This window comes from Ranitomeya variabilis, chromosome 4, assembly GCF_051348905.1.
Source record: "Ranitomeya variabilis isolate aRanVar5 chromosome 4, aRanVar5.hap1, whole genome shotgun sequence".
Lineage (NCBI taxonomy): Eukaryota > Metazoa > Chordata > Amphibia > Anura > Dendrobatidae > Ranitomeya > Ranitomeya variabilis.
In genome coordinates, this window is record NC_135235.1 from 211,765,782 (window position 1) to 211,780,223 (window position 14,442).

Genomic DNA, 14,442 nt, shown 5'->3' on the forward strand with positions numbered 1-14,442 from the left:
ACCAGCATCCTAAGATGTTGCTACCAGCTGGTGCGTGAGATGAGCCTAGTTTGTTGTAGTTCTCTCAAGGTTATATTCACACACAGCGTATTTGTTGGCAGCTCTATGATCATGCTCTAGTATTTTATACTGTTTCTCAATTGCCCTTAAGAAACATAATTCCCTCTTGTAACTTTGCGAGCAACTTTATATTATATTTTATTACATGCTACTGACGCTAACTCCTGCTCTCTGAGTACATTTGTAATTGCTTTCTTTATCTGCAATACTTTTACCATGTGCATGATGGTGACCGGCTTTGCAAGATAAAAAAAGAATAAAAGCAATATATCAGGACTTTTTTTTTGAAATATATTTCTATTTACATTATACAGCTTTATACAAATATACAAAAAGTACAAAATGGGGAAGGGTGGTAAAAAAGTCAGACAATAAATAGGTATCTTCAGGGCAAATATTGCGGATCTTCAGTAATACAGCTCTTTATCCACCCAACCTGGAAAAAAAAGGAGCAGAAAATTAATAATTATGCTCATAAGTCCATGTACGACATCTTCCATTATCAGAATTATTGATTTTAACTCTGTATCTACATCCTTTCTACTAAACAACACATCATTTACAGCTTGAGACCATGTCAAATCTCTTTCGATAAGAAGTAGTCATCTATCAGAGGTCAAAACCATGTCCAATCCATATCTATAAAAACTAGTCATCTAATGGAGATCGAGACATTGTCCCACCTGTATCGATAAGAACTAATAATTAGTTACAGTTGGAGACTGCATCCAATATAAATCATTAAAAACTAGTCAACAATTGGAGGCCAACACCATGTAAAATCTATATAGATAAGAAGTAATCATCAATTAGGGGTTGAGACCATGTCAAATCTATTTGGAAAAGAAGTAGTTATCACTTAGGGGTCAAGAAAATATCCAATCTATATCAATAAGAACTAGTCATCATTTAGAGGTCAAGAGTCAAAACCATATAAAGATGACCATGGCATTACTGTAAAATGGTGCACAAGTAGGATCTAAGCTGACGCTATTTCAACCAGCGGTGGACACTGCATTCAACGGTTCCTAGTGACTTAAGGGATTAAAACACAATCTGATATCTTTTTAATTGGACAATAAGCACACTGAGAAAGGTCTAATGTAGACTGAAAAATTTGTGGGCCTTTAATGTTGGATTGAATATTAAATGATTTATTTTATTTAAGTTCATCTACTTTGAGTGCCATATTTTCTTACGTATCATTGTAAGAGTCAAAACCATGTCCAATCTAAGCCTGTAAGTGAAAGAAGGAGGGATGGTCATGAATAGGCATGAAAACACATTTAGAGCATATTTTGACTAACATCAATATATCCATATGCCTAAAGCCAATGTTCTCTTCAGGTATAAAGACATCATGTATTTGCAGTTGACGACAATTATATTACATCAACCTTTCATACAACAGATACTTACTGTCAGGAAATTTTCTTATGAGAAGTCTTCGGATTTCATCATAAACTAAGATAAGGACTGTGTACTCAATTCCTACAAACCAGTATTGGATTCTGTGAAAAATGATGGAACATATATCAAATTATCAATCAAGATTAGGAAAAATCTGGAGTATAAAGTGAGATATGTTCATGAGACATAGCCAGATCTGGAATTAGGTGGGCTGCACATTAAACTTATGACTAGACTGCTACTTTAATGTCAACATCACAGATGAAAGGCAGCTTCCAATTCTATAATTTCATTGTAGCAGTGACAACCTGAAGCAGCTTGAGAGCAACAAACCTTTGCTGCACCGTCTTAAGGTAACAGGGTTGCAGCAGTAGTTGGTGATTAGGATAATTATTTCTGCATTATAGTAAATACCACTTTTCTATATGCTGATTCTTACCGAATGGGCATAAAGTGTAAGGCTTCATTTAACCCAGGAACATAACAGAGGATTACTCCAATGGCAATTTGTGAGAGTAAACCTACAAAGATGATCTTGTTCCTGTAGAAAAAAAAAAAGTGTGAAGTTAGGAAATACCAAGTTGTTTTTGCCCTATTTTTAAGGGATAGCCCTTTTGCTTATGTGCAACTAATGGCACCACTGTCTTGCTCTATAACTGGACACAAGCTAGCTAGAGAACTGACCCAGTTTTGATTTAGCTGTGTTGACTCCTCCACCTTGTCTACACCCCTTCCTCAAAGTGATCCACCATCCTGAGGCTAAGAAGTAACTATACATTTTTCATTTATAGTCATCCTGTCCGGTGAGCTCAATTTGCTTCTCGTTGCCTCCTCTACTCAAATTAGCATTTCTTTCCTCCTGCTTCCAAATTTCCCACTGCAGTGGCATGCAGAAAGTAGTGGTAAGTCTAAACTGTGCCTTCCCTCTTTTCCTATCCTACAGAAGAGGAAAGTCAGATATGGCATGGTTTAGATCAGGAGCGGACAGATCATTGGGGCTCAAGACATAAAGGGGACAACTTTCACGTTCAATGCATCAAGTATCTTCTGTCACAAACACATAAGAGGTCTGTGTACTGTTCTTGCACAGAAGCCCTTTTCAGTTTATATCTACCACTGATATAGAGTTAGTGCTACACTCCCCATTCCACTGAGGCACTTATCTTGGAAGCAGGAGGAACGGACTGCCGATGGGGGCAAAAGGAGGGCACCAAGTAGGAAGTCTATACAAGAGAAATATATAGACAATTTTCAGTACCAGAAAGAATCATGGCTTCAAACTGTGAGGCAGTGACTGATGTTATATGCGAGGGTCACTATGTGCCCACTAGGATGCACATAGAAGCGTATTGAGGCCGCTGGAGTGCATTGCAGTCACAGGCATAGCTGTGATTGCAGTGCAAAATAAAAGTAAGTTTGGTCTTGGGAAAGCTATTTGCACAAGGCAGATTTAAGACAACCCGGCATGGTCTTACAAGTGGCCCATGGCCACAGATTTCATTTAAAAGCCCTGCAGCAAAGGATGGGTGTGTCAGTTTTGGTTTGCTAACTTGCAGAGCATATTTATAAAAGGACGCAATGTGGCATCGAAATGTAAAAAGTCACGCACTATACACATCCAAAATTTGTCACTCACTTTAAGAACCTAGGAGTAAGCAGGGTGTTCCTTCTTGTTTTTCTGATAATTGTGTTCATCATCTCGCAGACCACAATACTGATAAAGAAAGCAGAGTAGCAGTACCACTCCTGGTTGAGACGCTGGACGTAGGTCTACAAAATAGAGAGGATATCATACAAATTAACTTTTGTAGATAAGCTATTTTGCCAAGAAAGGTACTAAAGTAATGTTGTGAAGCTAGATATTATAGTCTATACTGGGCACAAGTCAATAACTTGTGGTTTAAAAATGGCACCTTTAAATTAGCAAGGAATAAATTACGTGACTTTGCAAAATCAAGTGCAGATAAATTGGACCACAGAGTTGGAGATGGAGAAGGGAACAAGTATTTCTCAGAAAAAGGGACATGTTGTGTCTTTTGCACAAACAGAAAAGGATAGGAAAAAGTAAACAATATAGCAAACTTTCAAGGGGATTTCCAAGACAAAATTCATAACTGGCCATATACTAGTTATTAAAAAAGTTAGAACTTTAGTCAAAATTTGGGGATTATGTTGTATTTGCCTCAAGAGATCATTTCTGTTTGCAGTCGCCATTTTGCAACAGGATGAGGCATCACATTGGTTGTCACCTTTGTATTAGCTTCTCAGAAGCAGATGATAAATGGTTATATTATTGGTGTATTTCACTAAAAATCAACTTATTGGTCTACTAGTTCAAATCAATAGCTGCACTTCCTATTGCTAGTTTTTCAAAATGGCCGATACAAGAAAACTGAAAAATGGTAATATCTCAGAAAGTAAATGTAACTTACTGACCAAACTTTGGCTAGCTTTCCAATATCTGATTTACTGATATACAAACAATTTTTCAATTGGGGTGGAAATCTACTTTAATAAAGGTCCAAAGACCTTGTTTTAGTGTCTTGTATGCAGGTTAAAGGTTCAATGTACTGCCCAGGGTATAGAAAGGTAGCTTCATCAAGGCTCCTGACATCTATCACCTAAGGCACATGATCCACCAGAAAGCCCTCTAGTGACAGTCTTACTGAATAGTAGCTGTTTGAGAGTCCTTCACAAGTTAGAGCTGTCGCAAAACAATTAACTATCTCTTCAGATTTCAGTTTTCCACAATTATATAGTTTAACCCTCATTGTTCACTTGGTGTTTGGCTCCCCATGCTTACCCATTTCTGCCCATAACTGTCCTCCAGCTCATTGTTGGTTTTCTTTTCCCACTGGACTCGGAGTCCAAGTACTGTAGCTGGTAGGAAACCTTGTTCAGCCAAGACAGTGAAATAGTTCACAAACCCAGAAAATCCTTCCATTGCAGCTGTGGGACACATAAGAACCATATGAGTAAGCATCCTCGTATGGGACTTTTTTGTTTTGTAGCCATTCAAAATGACAATTAAAAAAATCAGTTTTCAATGAAATAAAAATTCTTACCTATGTGAAAGTAGGAATATGACAGTAAATTCATGTTCACCAGTCGGTCTTTGTGTGGGTTGCGTGGTTTTCTGAGCATGATATCATTTTCAGCTTTCTCATACGCTAAAGCTATGGAAGGAATCTAAGGGAGGCAAATAAAATTGGGGTCATTAGGATGTGTCAAACTTTGAGCAAATAATTTGTCCTTTGGTCAAAATGATAACATCTTTCTATTTACAACAGTTTCTTTCCAATAACGTCACCTACACACAGAGACGACAGATGTATCAGTGTAAGAAAAACACACATATGTTTAAAAAAAGTCAACTTACAATGTCGGTTCCTAATTCTATGAAGAGGATGGTGATGGTTCTGATGGGCAAGGGGCAACTGATGATCACGTAGACCATAAAAGGAATCATCTCCGGAATGTTCTTGGTCACTGTGTATGAAATGGACTTCTTCAAGTTGTCAAATATCAAGCGTCCTAAGGGAAAAAACACATTCATGATCGATTGGGAAGATAAAAAGGAAATGAAGAAATTTGGCAAATACATAAAGAAAAAATGTGTGTTTTAGAACATTAAAAGATCAATCTCCTTCTCAGAAACCTATGATGTTGCTGTAAGGCAACTGATTACACCAGAGGCTCTCCTCTCTGTAAGATTTGTTCAATACTGATTTGGAAAATAGAGCAGAGGTTTCCTTCATATTAACTTATGCCTTATATCCAATTTTTATTTTTTACCAATAGGGGAAGCAAAGTTTTGCAATGCATCACTTCCCAATCCCTGCTCATTGACATCCTCACCTATTCTCTGGTTAAACATGATAGGATTTTTAGTGTAGATCTTACTTCTTACTTTAACACCAATTTATTAACCCACAAATCCCCAAAATAAAGGACCTTTCCAGTGCTACTCAAGCAATTGAGAAGTTAAAATTCGCAAAGTGACCATCTTACCTTCTTCCACTCCGGTCACAATAGAAGCAAAGTTATCATCCAGCAGAATCATGTCAGCGGCGTGTTTAGCAGCATCAGAACCAGCAATTCCCATTGCAATACCAATATCGGCTTTCTTCAATGCAGGGGAGTCATTAACACCATCTCCAGTCACTGCCACAATGTTACCCTGAAAGTAATAGATATAATATATTCCACCATTGAGTTACAATTTTTTTTCTTCAAAAGCTGTGACACAACTTACCAATCTCTGACAACCTTCGACAATGAGAAGTTTCTGTTGGGGTGAGGTCCGGGCAAACACAATTTCTGTGTGATATTTCAAGATGTCATCCAGTTCCTCAGAGCTCATGTCACTGAGTTCACCTCCAGTTACCACAATGGTGCAGGCATCTCTGCAATTCGAATAAACCAGTCAGTATGCTAAGAAAATGGGTTGCACAAGATTACAAAGATGGTTTTCCAAAAACAACTACACTTATATGTGGGTTTTGCTTTTCAATGCAACACAAGGTCTCCAACTGCTGACAACTGGCTTGGAGAGTGAAACCATCCATAATGTACTGACCTAGGATTAACTCTTTCAGTAGGGTTTCCTAATCTTTTGGCAATATCCTCTACAGTCTCGCTAGAACTTGAGATAATCCCCACACTTTTTGCAATTGCTTTGGCTGTGATTGGATGATCTCCAGTTACCATAATAACCTGCCATAAACAACATAGATTATTAGATATATTTAGAGATTACTAATTCTAGATATCACCATGATCAATGTTCGGAGATATTAACCTTAATGCCGGAACTACGACACTTCATGACTGCATCGGGAACAGTGGTACGAGGCGGGTCAATCATAGAAATGAGGCCAACAAAGCATAATTTATCTAGAGGAAAATTTCCGCTTTCAGCATCAAATGGGTAACCAGGGCCATACATGGAGGCAGGAAGCATTAGTTGACAAAAACCTGTAGAAGAAACAGAACTTATTGAAAATCTTTAAGATATCTTGAAGATTCCAGGTCTCAATTTAGGTTTTGTTGCATATACCTACCAAGAACTCTCTCTCCCATACTTCCCATCTCCATGTAGGCTTCTTGAAAGTTCTCTTTCATATCATCGTCCAATGGCAATTCCTGTCCTCCAATCATAATGGTGGTACATCTATTCAAAATTCGTTCTGGGGCCCCTTTCATCACTAACAAATAACCCTTCTCTGCAGGATCCTCTGGTTTATGAATAGAGACCTAAAAAGTAAGTAAAAAAAGGGAATTGCCAATAATCTTTAAACCCAAAGAGAGCTTTGGCATTGAGATACAACAGGTTCATCAATTACCTGGTACTTATTGCTCGAATTAAATGGGATTTCCAATACTTTCTCATTTCGATCCCTAGTATCCATGACTTTTCCAAGTACATTCTCCGTAAATTTCAGTAAAGCTGCTTCTGAGGCATCTCCATTGACAGACCTCTGCACACAAAAAAGCAGATTAAGATTTCAATTTTTTTTTTTTTTTATTGTTATATGACAAAATGACCCTCAAGGATATGTTTTATGAAGACAACCCATCTCCAAGTGGGATCAACTGATCCCAGTAGGTCTGGCTACCCCAATCCTCAGCGCACAGATGCACAGCACACATTCCCTAGGAAAGTATGTAATACATGAATCAGCCAGGTCCTCCGGAAGAGAAAACCCTCTTATAAAGAAGGTTCCAAAGGGACATCCATATACCCTACTAGAACATATGGACAGAATATTTTTGTGAGACAGCACCACAGTTCACTTGCATATAGGTAGGATATATAAATGAACATTTACCTTGTTGACGAGAACTTCTTCTTGATCAGCACAGAATTCAGCTCGGTTACACAGGGTGGCAATTTTAGCCAGTGATTGCCAAGTTGGGGAGCTTTGATCAAACTTTTCACCTGAACAGAAAGACAATTATCAATGGTTACCTTTGTATTCCTCAAAAAATGTTTTGTGTGATGTTGGGAATCCCATTATCTACCTTCTAATATCAAGAGATTAATAGGCCCTTACCTGTCTGTTCTTCACTGGTATCTGCATTGTGGATGAGATTGTCAAACCACATATGTGACACAGTCATCCTGTTCTGGGTGAGGGTCCCAGTTTTGTCAGAGCAGATGACTGAGGTGGACCCCAGAGTCTCTACGGCTTCCAGGTTCTTTACCAGACAATTCTTCTTTGCCATGCGCTTTGCAGTCAAGGACAGACAAACCTGTAAGACACATATTAGATTAGGAAGGCCGTGAAGTTTTAAAAGAAGCTTGCATCAAAGACAAAAGCATAATGAGTTCATTAACATGTACTTCTCACCGTTACAGTTGCTAGTAGTTCTTCAGGCACATAGGCGACCACGATGCCAATGCAGAATATTATAGCATCGAGGGCACTATATCCCATGCAGATGGCAATAATGAAGTAAACTATGCCAACGCCTACTGCAAGACCACTGATCAAGTGCACAAAGTGCTCGATCTCCAAGGCAATGGGTGTCTTCTGGTTACCAACTTGTGAGGCCAGTGATGCAATACGCCCAATGACTGTACGGTCACCTGTGTTAATTGCTATACCAGACGCTGTCCCTGTAAAGTAAGCATGAAATATTAGACCAGATTTAGTGACCTTTACCAAATGTTTATCATCTTATGTGTCTCTAATTTGTACATGAAGTAAAGGATATGAACTAGGGAAACCTCAAATCGTGATTTTCAGCTCACCTTCCAAGCAGGTTGTAGAAAAGAAGCCCAAATTTCTTGTCTCTAGAGGGTTATCATCGTTGCACTGCATGCCACGAGGTTGTGCTTCTGATTCACCGGTGAGGGATGAGTTGTCAACCTGCACATCAAAAATTATAAATCTTTCTTGACTTAATTGTTTCCAAGATTTCATCAAACTCCTTAGCATGAGCTTTACAGAATGCAAAATTGTTTTCTTTATTCTTCTCACCTTGCAACCATGACTCTCAAATATACGTATATCAGCCGGGATTTTATCGCCTCCTTTAATAAAGACGATGTCTCCGGGAACAAGGTTCTCCGCTAGCATCTCGATACGTTTCCCATCTCGAAGAACCAAAGCTTGCTAAATCAATAAAGAAATGTATTAGAAACAACGCTCATCAACTATCATTCTACAAATTTATAGTAGTAACACTTCTTACCTGAGGCACCATGTTCTTAAAGCCAGCCATAATGTTGGTACTTTTAGCTTCTTGGTAATAAGCAAAGAGGGCCGTCAACACAACCACTGCGATCAGGATGATCGCCAACCAGAGCTAAAGACATGGAAGAATTATAAGTCAAAAAATACATGAAGGATTGAACCACAGCATTCAGAATACTTGACCTAAGATCTAAATCAAAATCTAATGGTTTTCTTACATTGTCTTTAGAAACCGTAGGGTCTTGGGCAGCTTGAAGGCCATATGCCAGAAAGCACAATCCAGAAGACAATGGCGAATCCTCCGCCCATGAGCATCAAAAATTTAACAATTTCAGGGTTCCTTTTGGAGGTGAGAGTTTGTTAGGTCCATCTCGGGCTAAAATTTCCTGAGCAGCTGATGTGCTCAAACCCTTGAAAAAAAACCACAATTGATAAAATATTGTACACCCTTTTATACTTTACTGTACTAACAGTTGGATCGATACATGAGATCATAAAATAAGCTTTCATCATTGTGTTAGAGATATGTCCACTTTGGGAAATCTCCTGGAATTCCGTCCTGATCCAGGGAAGAACATTTCCAATTCATCTACAATGCCACCACAGGTTAAATTAAATATTACACAGCTTTCAATGAAATGAAAATGCTGTCCTTGTAATAAATGGATATGCCAGATCTTCCAGAGTGAAGGGCAGGCTTTGTATTAGCTCCAACTAACTACTAGTTAAGAGTCCAGGATGATGGAGAGCTCTCTTCTAACTCAGAACTACTACAAAAAAAACAGTGTTTGAAAATACGTTTTCTAGATGAAGAAACCTTCTTGCAAACTGACCTGTTTGACATCTACTGAGTATTTCTTTTGGAGTTCTATGCTCAGCTTGTGTTCGGTCTATAAAAAAAAATATGGTCATTAGTCATTACCAAACATCCTAATATCTGTATTTTATTGTATCAGTATTAATTCTCTATCACTTACAATCTCTAGCTCCTTTTTCAAGTTTTCTACTTTCTTAGTATTCTTTCCTTTTATCCCTGACAATATGTTTTTCTTGTTTTTCTCTTTTTCTGGTTTTTGATTCATGTGGATGGTGTAAATGTCAGATGGCTCCTGTAGAAGGAAAGAGATGGTAAAAAGTCTGGATATTACACTTACAATTACTCAGCATGATTATTGCACTGGTGTGCCTTAGGCTGACCACAATAAAAGGCCACTCTACAATATGCAGATTTACAGCATAGGCAGGATCTGGGGAGGTCAGAAAACCAGTCAGTATCTGGTTTGACCACCATTTGCCTCACGCCTTGCAACACATCTCCATTGCATAGATTTGATCAGGTTGTTGATTGTGGCCTGTGGAAAGTTGGTCCACTCCTCTTCAATGGCTGTGCGAAGTTCTTGCATGGCCAGAAAATTGGTTCAGTGTATATATCTATAAAGATGATTTATACATATACATTCTTTTTCATATTTATGATCCTATAAAAATCTGTACTCAATTAAAATATTTTGCAAGAAAAAAATATATAGATAGATAGATATTAAATATATATTTCAATAAAAATGAGGACTCAAGAAGATATATATACAGACTTAAGGTAGTTTTTAAGAGAGATTTATATATACAGTATATGCACTTTGACACTGCCTGAGAAACGTCTTCAAATGGACCAAAACGTTGCCGTCACTAATACGGTTGCACAACCTTTAGCCAAAATAACTGCGACCAACCGCTTCCGGTAACCATCAATGAGTTTCTTACAATGTTCTGCTGGAATTTTAGACCATTCTTCTTTGGCAAACTGCTCCAGGTCCCTGATATTTGAAGGGTGCCTTCTCCAAACTGCCATTTTTGGATCTCTCCACAGGTGTTCTATGGGATTCAGGTCTGGACTCATTGCTGGCCACCTTAGAAGTCTCCAGTGCTTTCTCTCAAACCATTTTCTAGTGCTTTTTGAAGTGTGTTTTGGGTCATTGTACAGCTGGAAGACCCATGACCTCTGAGGGAGACCCAGCTTTCTCACACTGGGCCCTACATTATGCTGCAAAATTTGTTGGTAGTCTTCAGACTTCATAATGCCATGCACACGGTCAAGCAGTCCAGTGCCAGAGGCAGCAAAGCAACCCCAAAACATCGGGGAACCTCCGCCATGTTTGACTGTAGGGACCGTGTTCTTTTCTTTGAATGACTCTTTTTTTCTCCTGTAAACTCTATGTTGATGCCTTTGCCCAAAAAGCTCTACTTTTGTCTCATCTGACCAGAGAACATTCTTCCAAAACGTTTTAGGCTTTTTCAGGTAAGTTTTGGCAAACTCCAGACTGGCTTTTTTATGTCTCGGGGTAAGAAGTGGGGTCTTCCTGGGTCTCCTACCATACAGTACCTTTTCATTCAGACGCCGACGGATAGTAAGGGTTGACACTGTTGTACCCTCAGACTGCAGGGCAGCTTGAACTTGTTTGGATGCTAGTCGAGGTTCTTTATCCAACATCCGCACAATCTTGTGTTGAAATCTCTTGTAAATTTTTCTATTCCGTCCACATCTAGGGAGGTTAGCCACAGTGCCATGGGCTTTAAACGTCTTGATGACACTGCGCACGGTAGACACAGGAACATTCAGTTCTTTGGAGATGGACTTGTAGCCTTGAGATTGCTCATGCTTCCTCACAATTTGGTTTCTCAAGTCCTCAGACAGTTCTTTGGTCGTCTTTCTTTTCTCCATGCTCAATGTGGTACACACAAGGACACAGGACAGAGGTTGAGTCAACTTTAATCCATGTCAACTGGCTGCAAGTGTGATTTAGTTATTGCCAACACCTGTTAGGTGCCACAGGTAAGTTACAGGTGCTGTTAATTACACAAATTAGAGAAGCATCACATTATTTTTCGAACAGTGCCAATACTTTTGTCCACCCCCTTTTTATGTTTGGTGTGGAATTATATCCAATTTGGCTTTAGAACAATTCTTTTTGTGTTTTTTCATTTAAGACAAATTAAATGAAGATAATAATAACAAAGAATTTGTGTTTGCAATCATTTTCAGGAAGAAACTGAGTATTATCTGACAGAATTGCAGGGGTGTGAATACTTTTGGCCATGACTGTATGACTGCTCGGAGATTTTGTTTTCATCGTGGCAGCTGAATGATTTACAGCTACTAGCCTGCTTGATTACATGTGTGGATAATAATAATATTTTTTATTTATATAGCGCCAACGTATTCCGCACTTTACAATTAAGCGGGGACATGTACAGACAATAAATTCAGTACAAGTTAAGACAATTTAAACTGACATTAGAAGTGAGGTCCCTGCTCGCAAGCTTACAAGGAAATGGGGGGGACACAATAGGTGAAAAGTGCTTGTTATTTCAGGTCTGGCAATTATAATAAATAGGGATTTTCATATAAAGCTGCATGATCCGGTCATCAGCCCGTGTGTTTAAGTGCAATAGTCAAGTATCAAGTTCAGTTATCATGTGCATGGAGGGTGTGGAGACAGATGAATAGTAGGGTGCAGATTTAGAGTAATATTTGGAAGGAGGGAACAGGGCAAAGTTAGTTTACTGAGTAGTTGATGTGGTAGGCTTGTTTGAAGAGATGAGTTTTTAAAGCGCGCTTGAATAGGTCGGGGCTAGGTATCAGTCTGATCGTCTGGGGAAGTGCATTCCAGAGAGCTGGCGCAGCATGAGAGAAGTCTTGGAGATGGAGGTGCGGAGATTCGGGATGTTAGTCTTAAGGTACCTTCACACGAAGCGACGCTGCAGCGATAGCGACAACGATGCCGATCGCTGCAGCGTCGCTGTTTGATCGCTGGGGAGCAGTCACACAGACCGCTCTCCAGCGACCAACGATGCCGAGGTCCCCGGGTAACCAGGGTAAACATCGGGTTGCTAAGCGCAGGGCCGCGCTTAGTAACCCGATGTTTACCCTGGTTACCAGCGTAAAAGTAAAAAAAACAAACAGTACATGCTCACCTGCGCGTCCCCCAGCGTCTGCTTCCTGACACTGACTGAGCTCCGGCCCTAACAGCACAGCGGTGACGTCACCGCTGTGCTTTCACTTTCACTTTAGGGCCGGCGCTCAGTAAGTGTCAGGAAGCAGACGCTGGGGGACGCGCAGGTGAGCATGTACTGTTTGATTTTTTTACTTTTACGCTGGTAACCAGGGTAAACATCGGCCCTGCGCTTGGTAACCCAATGTTTACCCTGGTTACCAGTGTAAAATATCGCTGGTATCGTTGCTTTTGCTTTCAAACACAACGATACACGGCGATCGGACGACCAAATAAAGTTCTGGACTTTATTCAGCGACCAGCGACATCACAGCAGGATCCTGATCGCTGCTGCGTGTCAAACTAAACGATATCGCTAGCCAGGACGCTGCAACATCACGGATCGCTAGCGATATCGTTACAAAGTCGTTTCGTGTGAAGGTACCTTTAGGTCATTTGTAGAACGGAGGGCACGTGTAAGGCGATAGACAGAGATGAGAGAGGAGATATAAGGCGGTGCAGAACTGTGGAGAGCTTTGTGGGTGAGAGAGATGAGTTTATACTGGAACCTGTAGTGAATGCGCAGCCAGTGTAATGACTGGCACAAGATGGAGGCATTGGTGAAGCGGCTGGACAGAAATATGATCCTGGCTGCCGCATTCAAGATGGATTGGAGAAGAGAAAGTTTGGTAAGAGGGAGACCGATCAGAAGAGAGTTGCAGTAGTACAGACGAGAGTGAATCAGAGCAACAGTAAGAGTCTTAGCAGTTTCAAAGGTGAGAAAAGGTCAGATTCTGGAAATGTTTTTAAGATGCAGGTGATAAGAGCGAATGAGTGATCGAATATAGGGAGTAAAGGAAAGTTCGGTGTCGAATATGATCCCAAGACAGCGGGCACACTGCTTAGGAGTTATGGTTTAACCCTCCAGGGTAATTTCGGTGTTAGGTAGAGTGAGGTTAGTAGAAGGGAGAAACACAAGAAGTTCAGTTTTGGAAAGAATTAGTTTCAGAGGACATGATGTTAGAGACAGCAGACAGACAATCCTTGGTATTTTGAATTAGGGTAGGGGTGATGTCAAGGGAAGAAGTGTATCATTGGGTGTCGTCAGCATAGAGATGATACTGGAACCCAAATCTGCTGATTGTTTGTCCAATAGGGGCAGTAGACTTGTAATGCCCATACACTAAGTGCATGGGCTGACAAACATTTCCCCATGGGGGTACATTTAAAAAAAAATATTGATGGATGATGATAGTAGCTCCTGTTCTTCCTCCTCTTCTTTCTCATTGTCAACCAATCCACGTTGGGACGACATAAGGCTGGGCTGAGTGTCACCCCCTGTAGGGTTCCTTGCTCCATGTCCTCGTCCTCTGCCTGCAATGTATCCTCTTTAATTGTGAGCAGAGAGGTTTTCAGAATGCAGAGAAGCAGGATGGTGATGCTAATTATGGCATCATCACCACTTACCATCTTGGTGCAGTCCTCAAAGTTTTGGAGGATGGTACATATGTCTGACATCCATGTCCACTCCTGAGGTCTTATGTGTGGAGTCTGAACTGAATATCAACAGCCTTGTTGATGCTGGTAGTCAACAACTGCCCTCTTCTGCTCACAAATCCTTCCCAACATATGCAGTGTAGAGTTCCAACGCGGTGGGACATCACACACCAGTCAGTGAGCCGGAAGCTGCAACCGTTGCTGAAACACGGAAAGGGTGGCTGACGCTGTAGCTGACTTTCTAAAATGGCCAGACAGACAGCGTACTTTCACTAGCAGATCCA

At 40.2% G+C, this 14,442-nt stretch overlaps 1 protein-coding gene across 1 annotated transcript; it reads right to left on the reverse strand.

Moving 5' to 3' along the window:
* Positions 1–380: 380 nt before the first annotated feature.
* On the reverse strand, positions 381–9,768 carry LOC143768636 (potassium-transporting ATPase alpha chain 2-like). Its single transcript, XM_077257279.1, is given in 24 exon segments — positions 381–496; positions 1,480–1,571; positions 1,910–2,011; positions 3,107–3,240; positions 4,274–4,419; positions 4,536–4,659; positions 4,850–5,004; positions 5,482–5,650; positions 5,726–5,876; positions 6,050–6,186; positions 6,272–6,447; positions 6,534–6,726; positions 6,816–6,950; positions 7,302–7,411; positions 7,527–7,725; positions 7,824–8,092; positions 8,228–8,345; positions 8,457–8,591; positions 8,671–8,784; positions 8,891–8,951; positions 8,953–9,013; positions 9,016–9,082; positions 9,506–9,562; positions 9,650–9,768. Coding segments are annotated over 24 exon segments (3,039 nt in total). The 5' UTR covers positions 9,755–9,768; the 3' UTR covers positions 381–467.
* Positions 9,769–14,442: the final 4,674 nt, after the last annotated feature.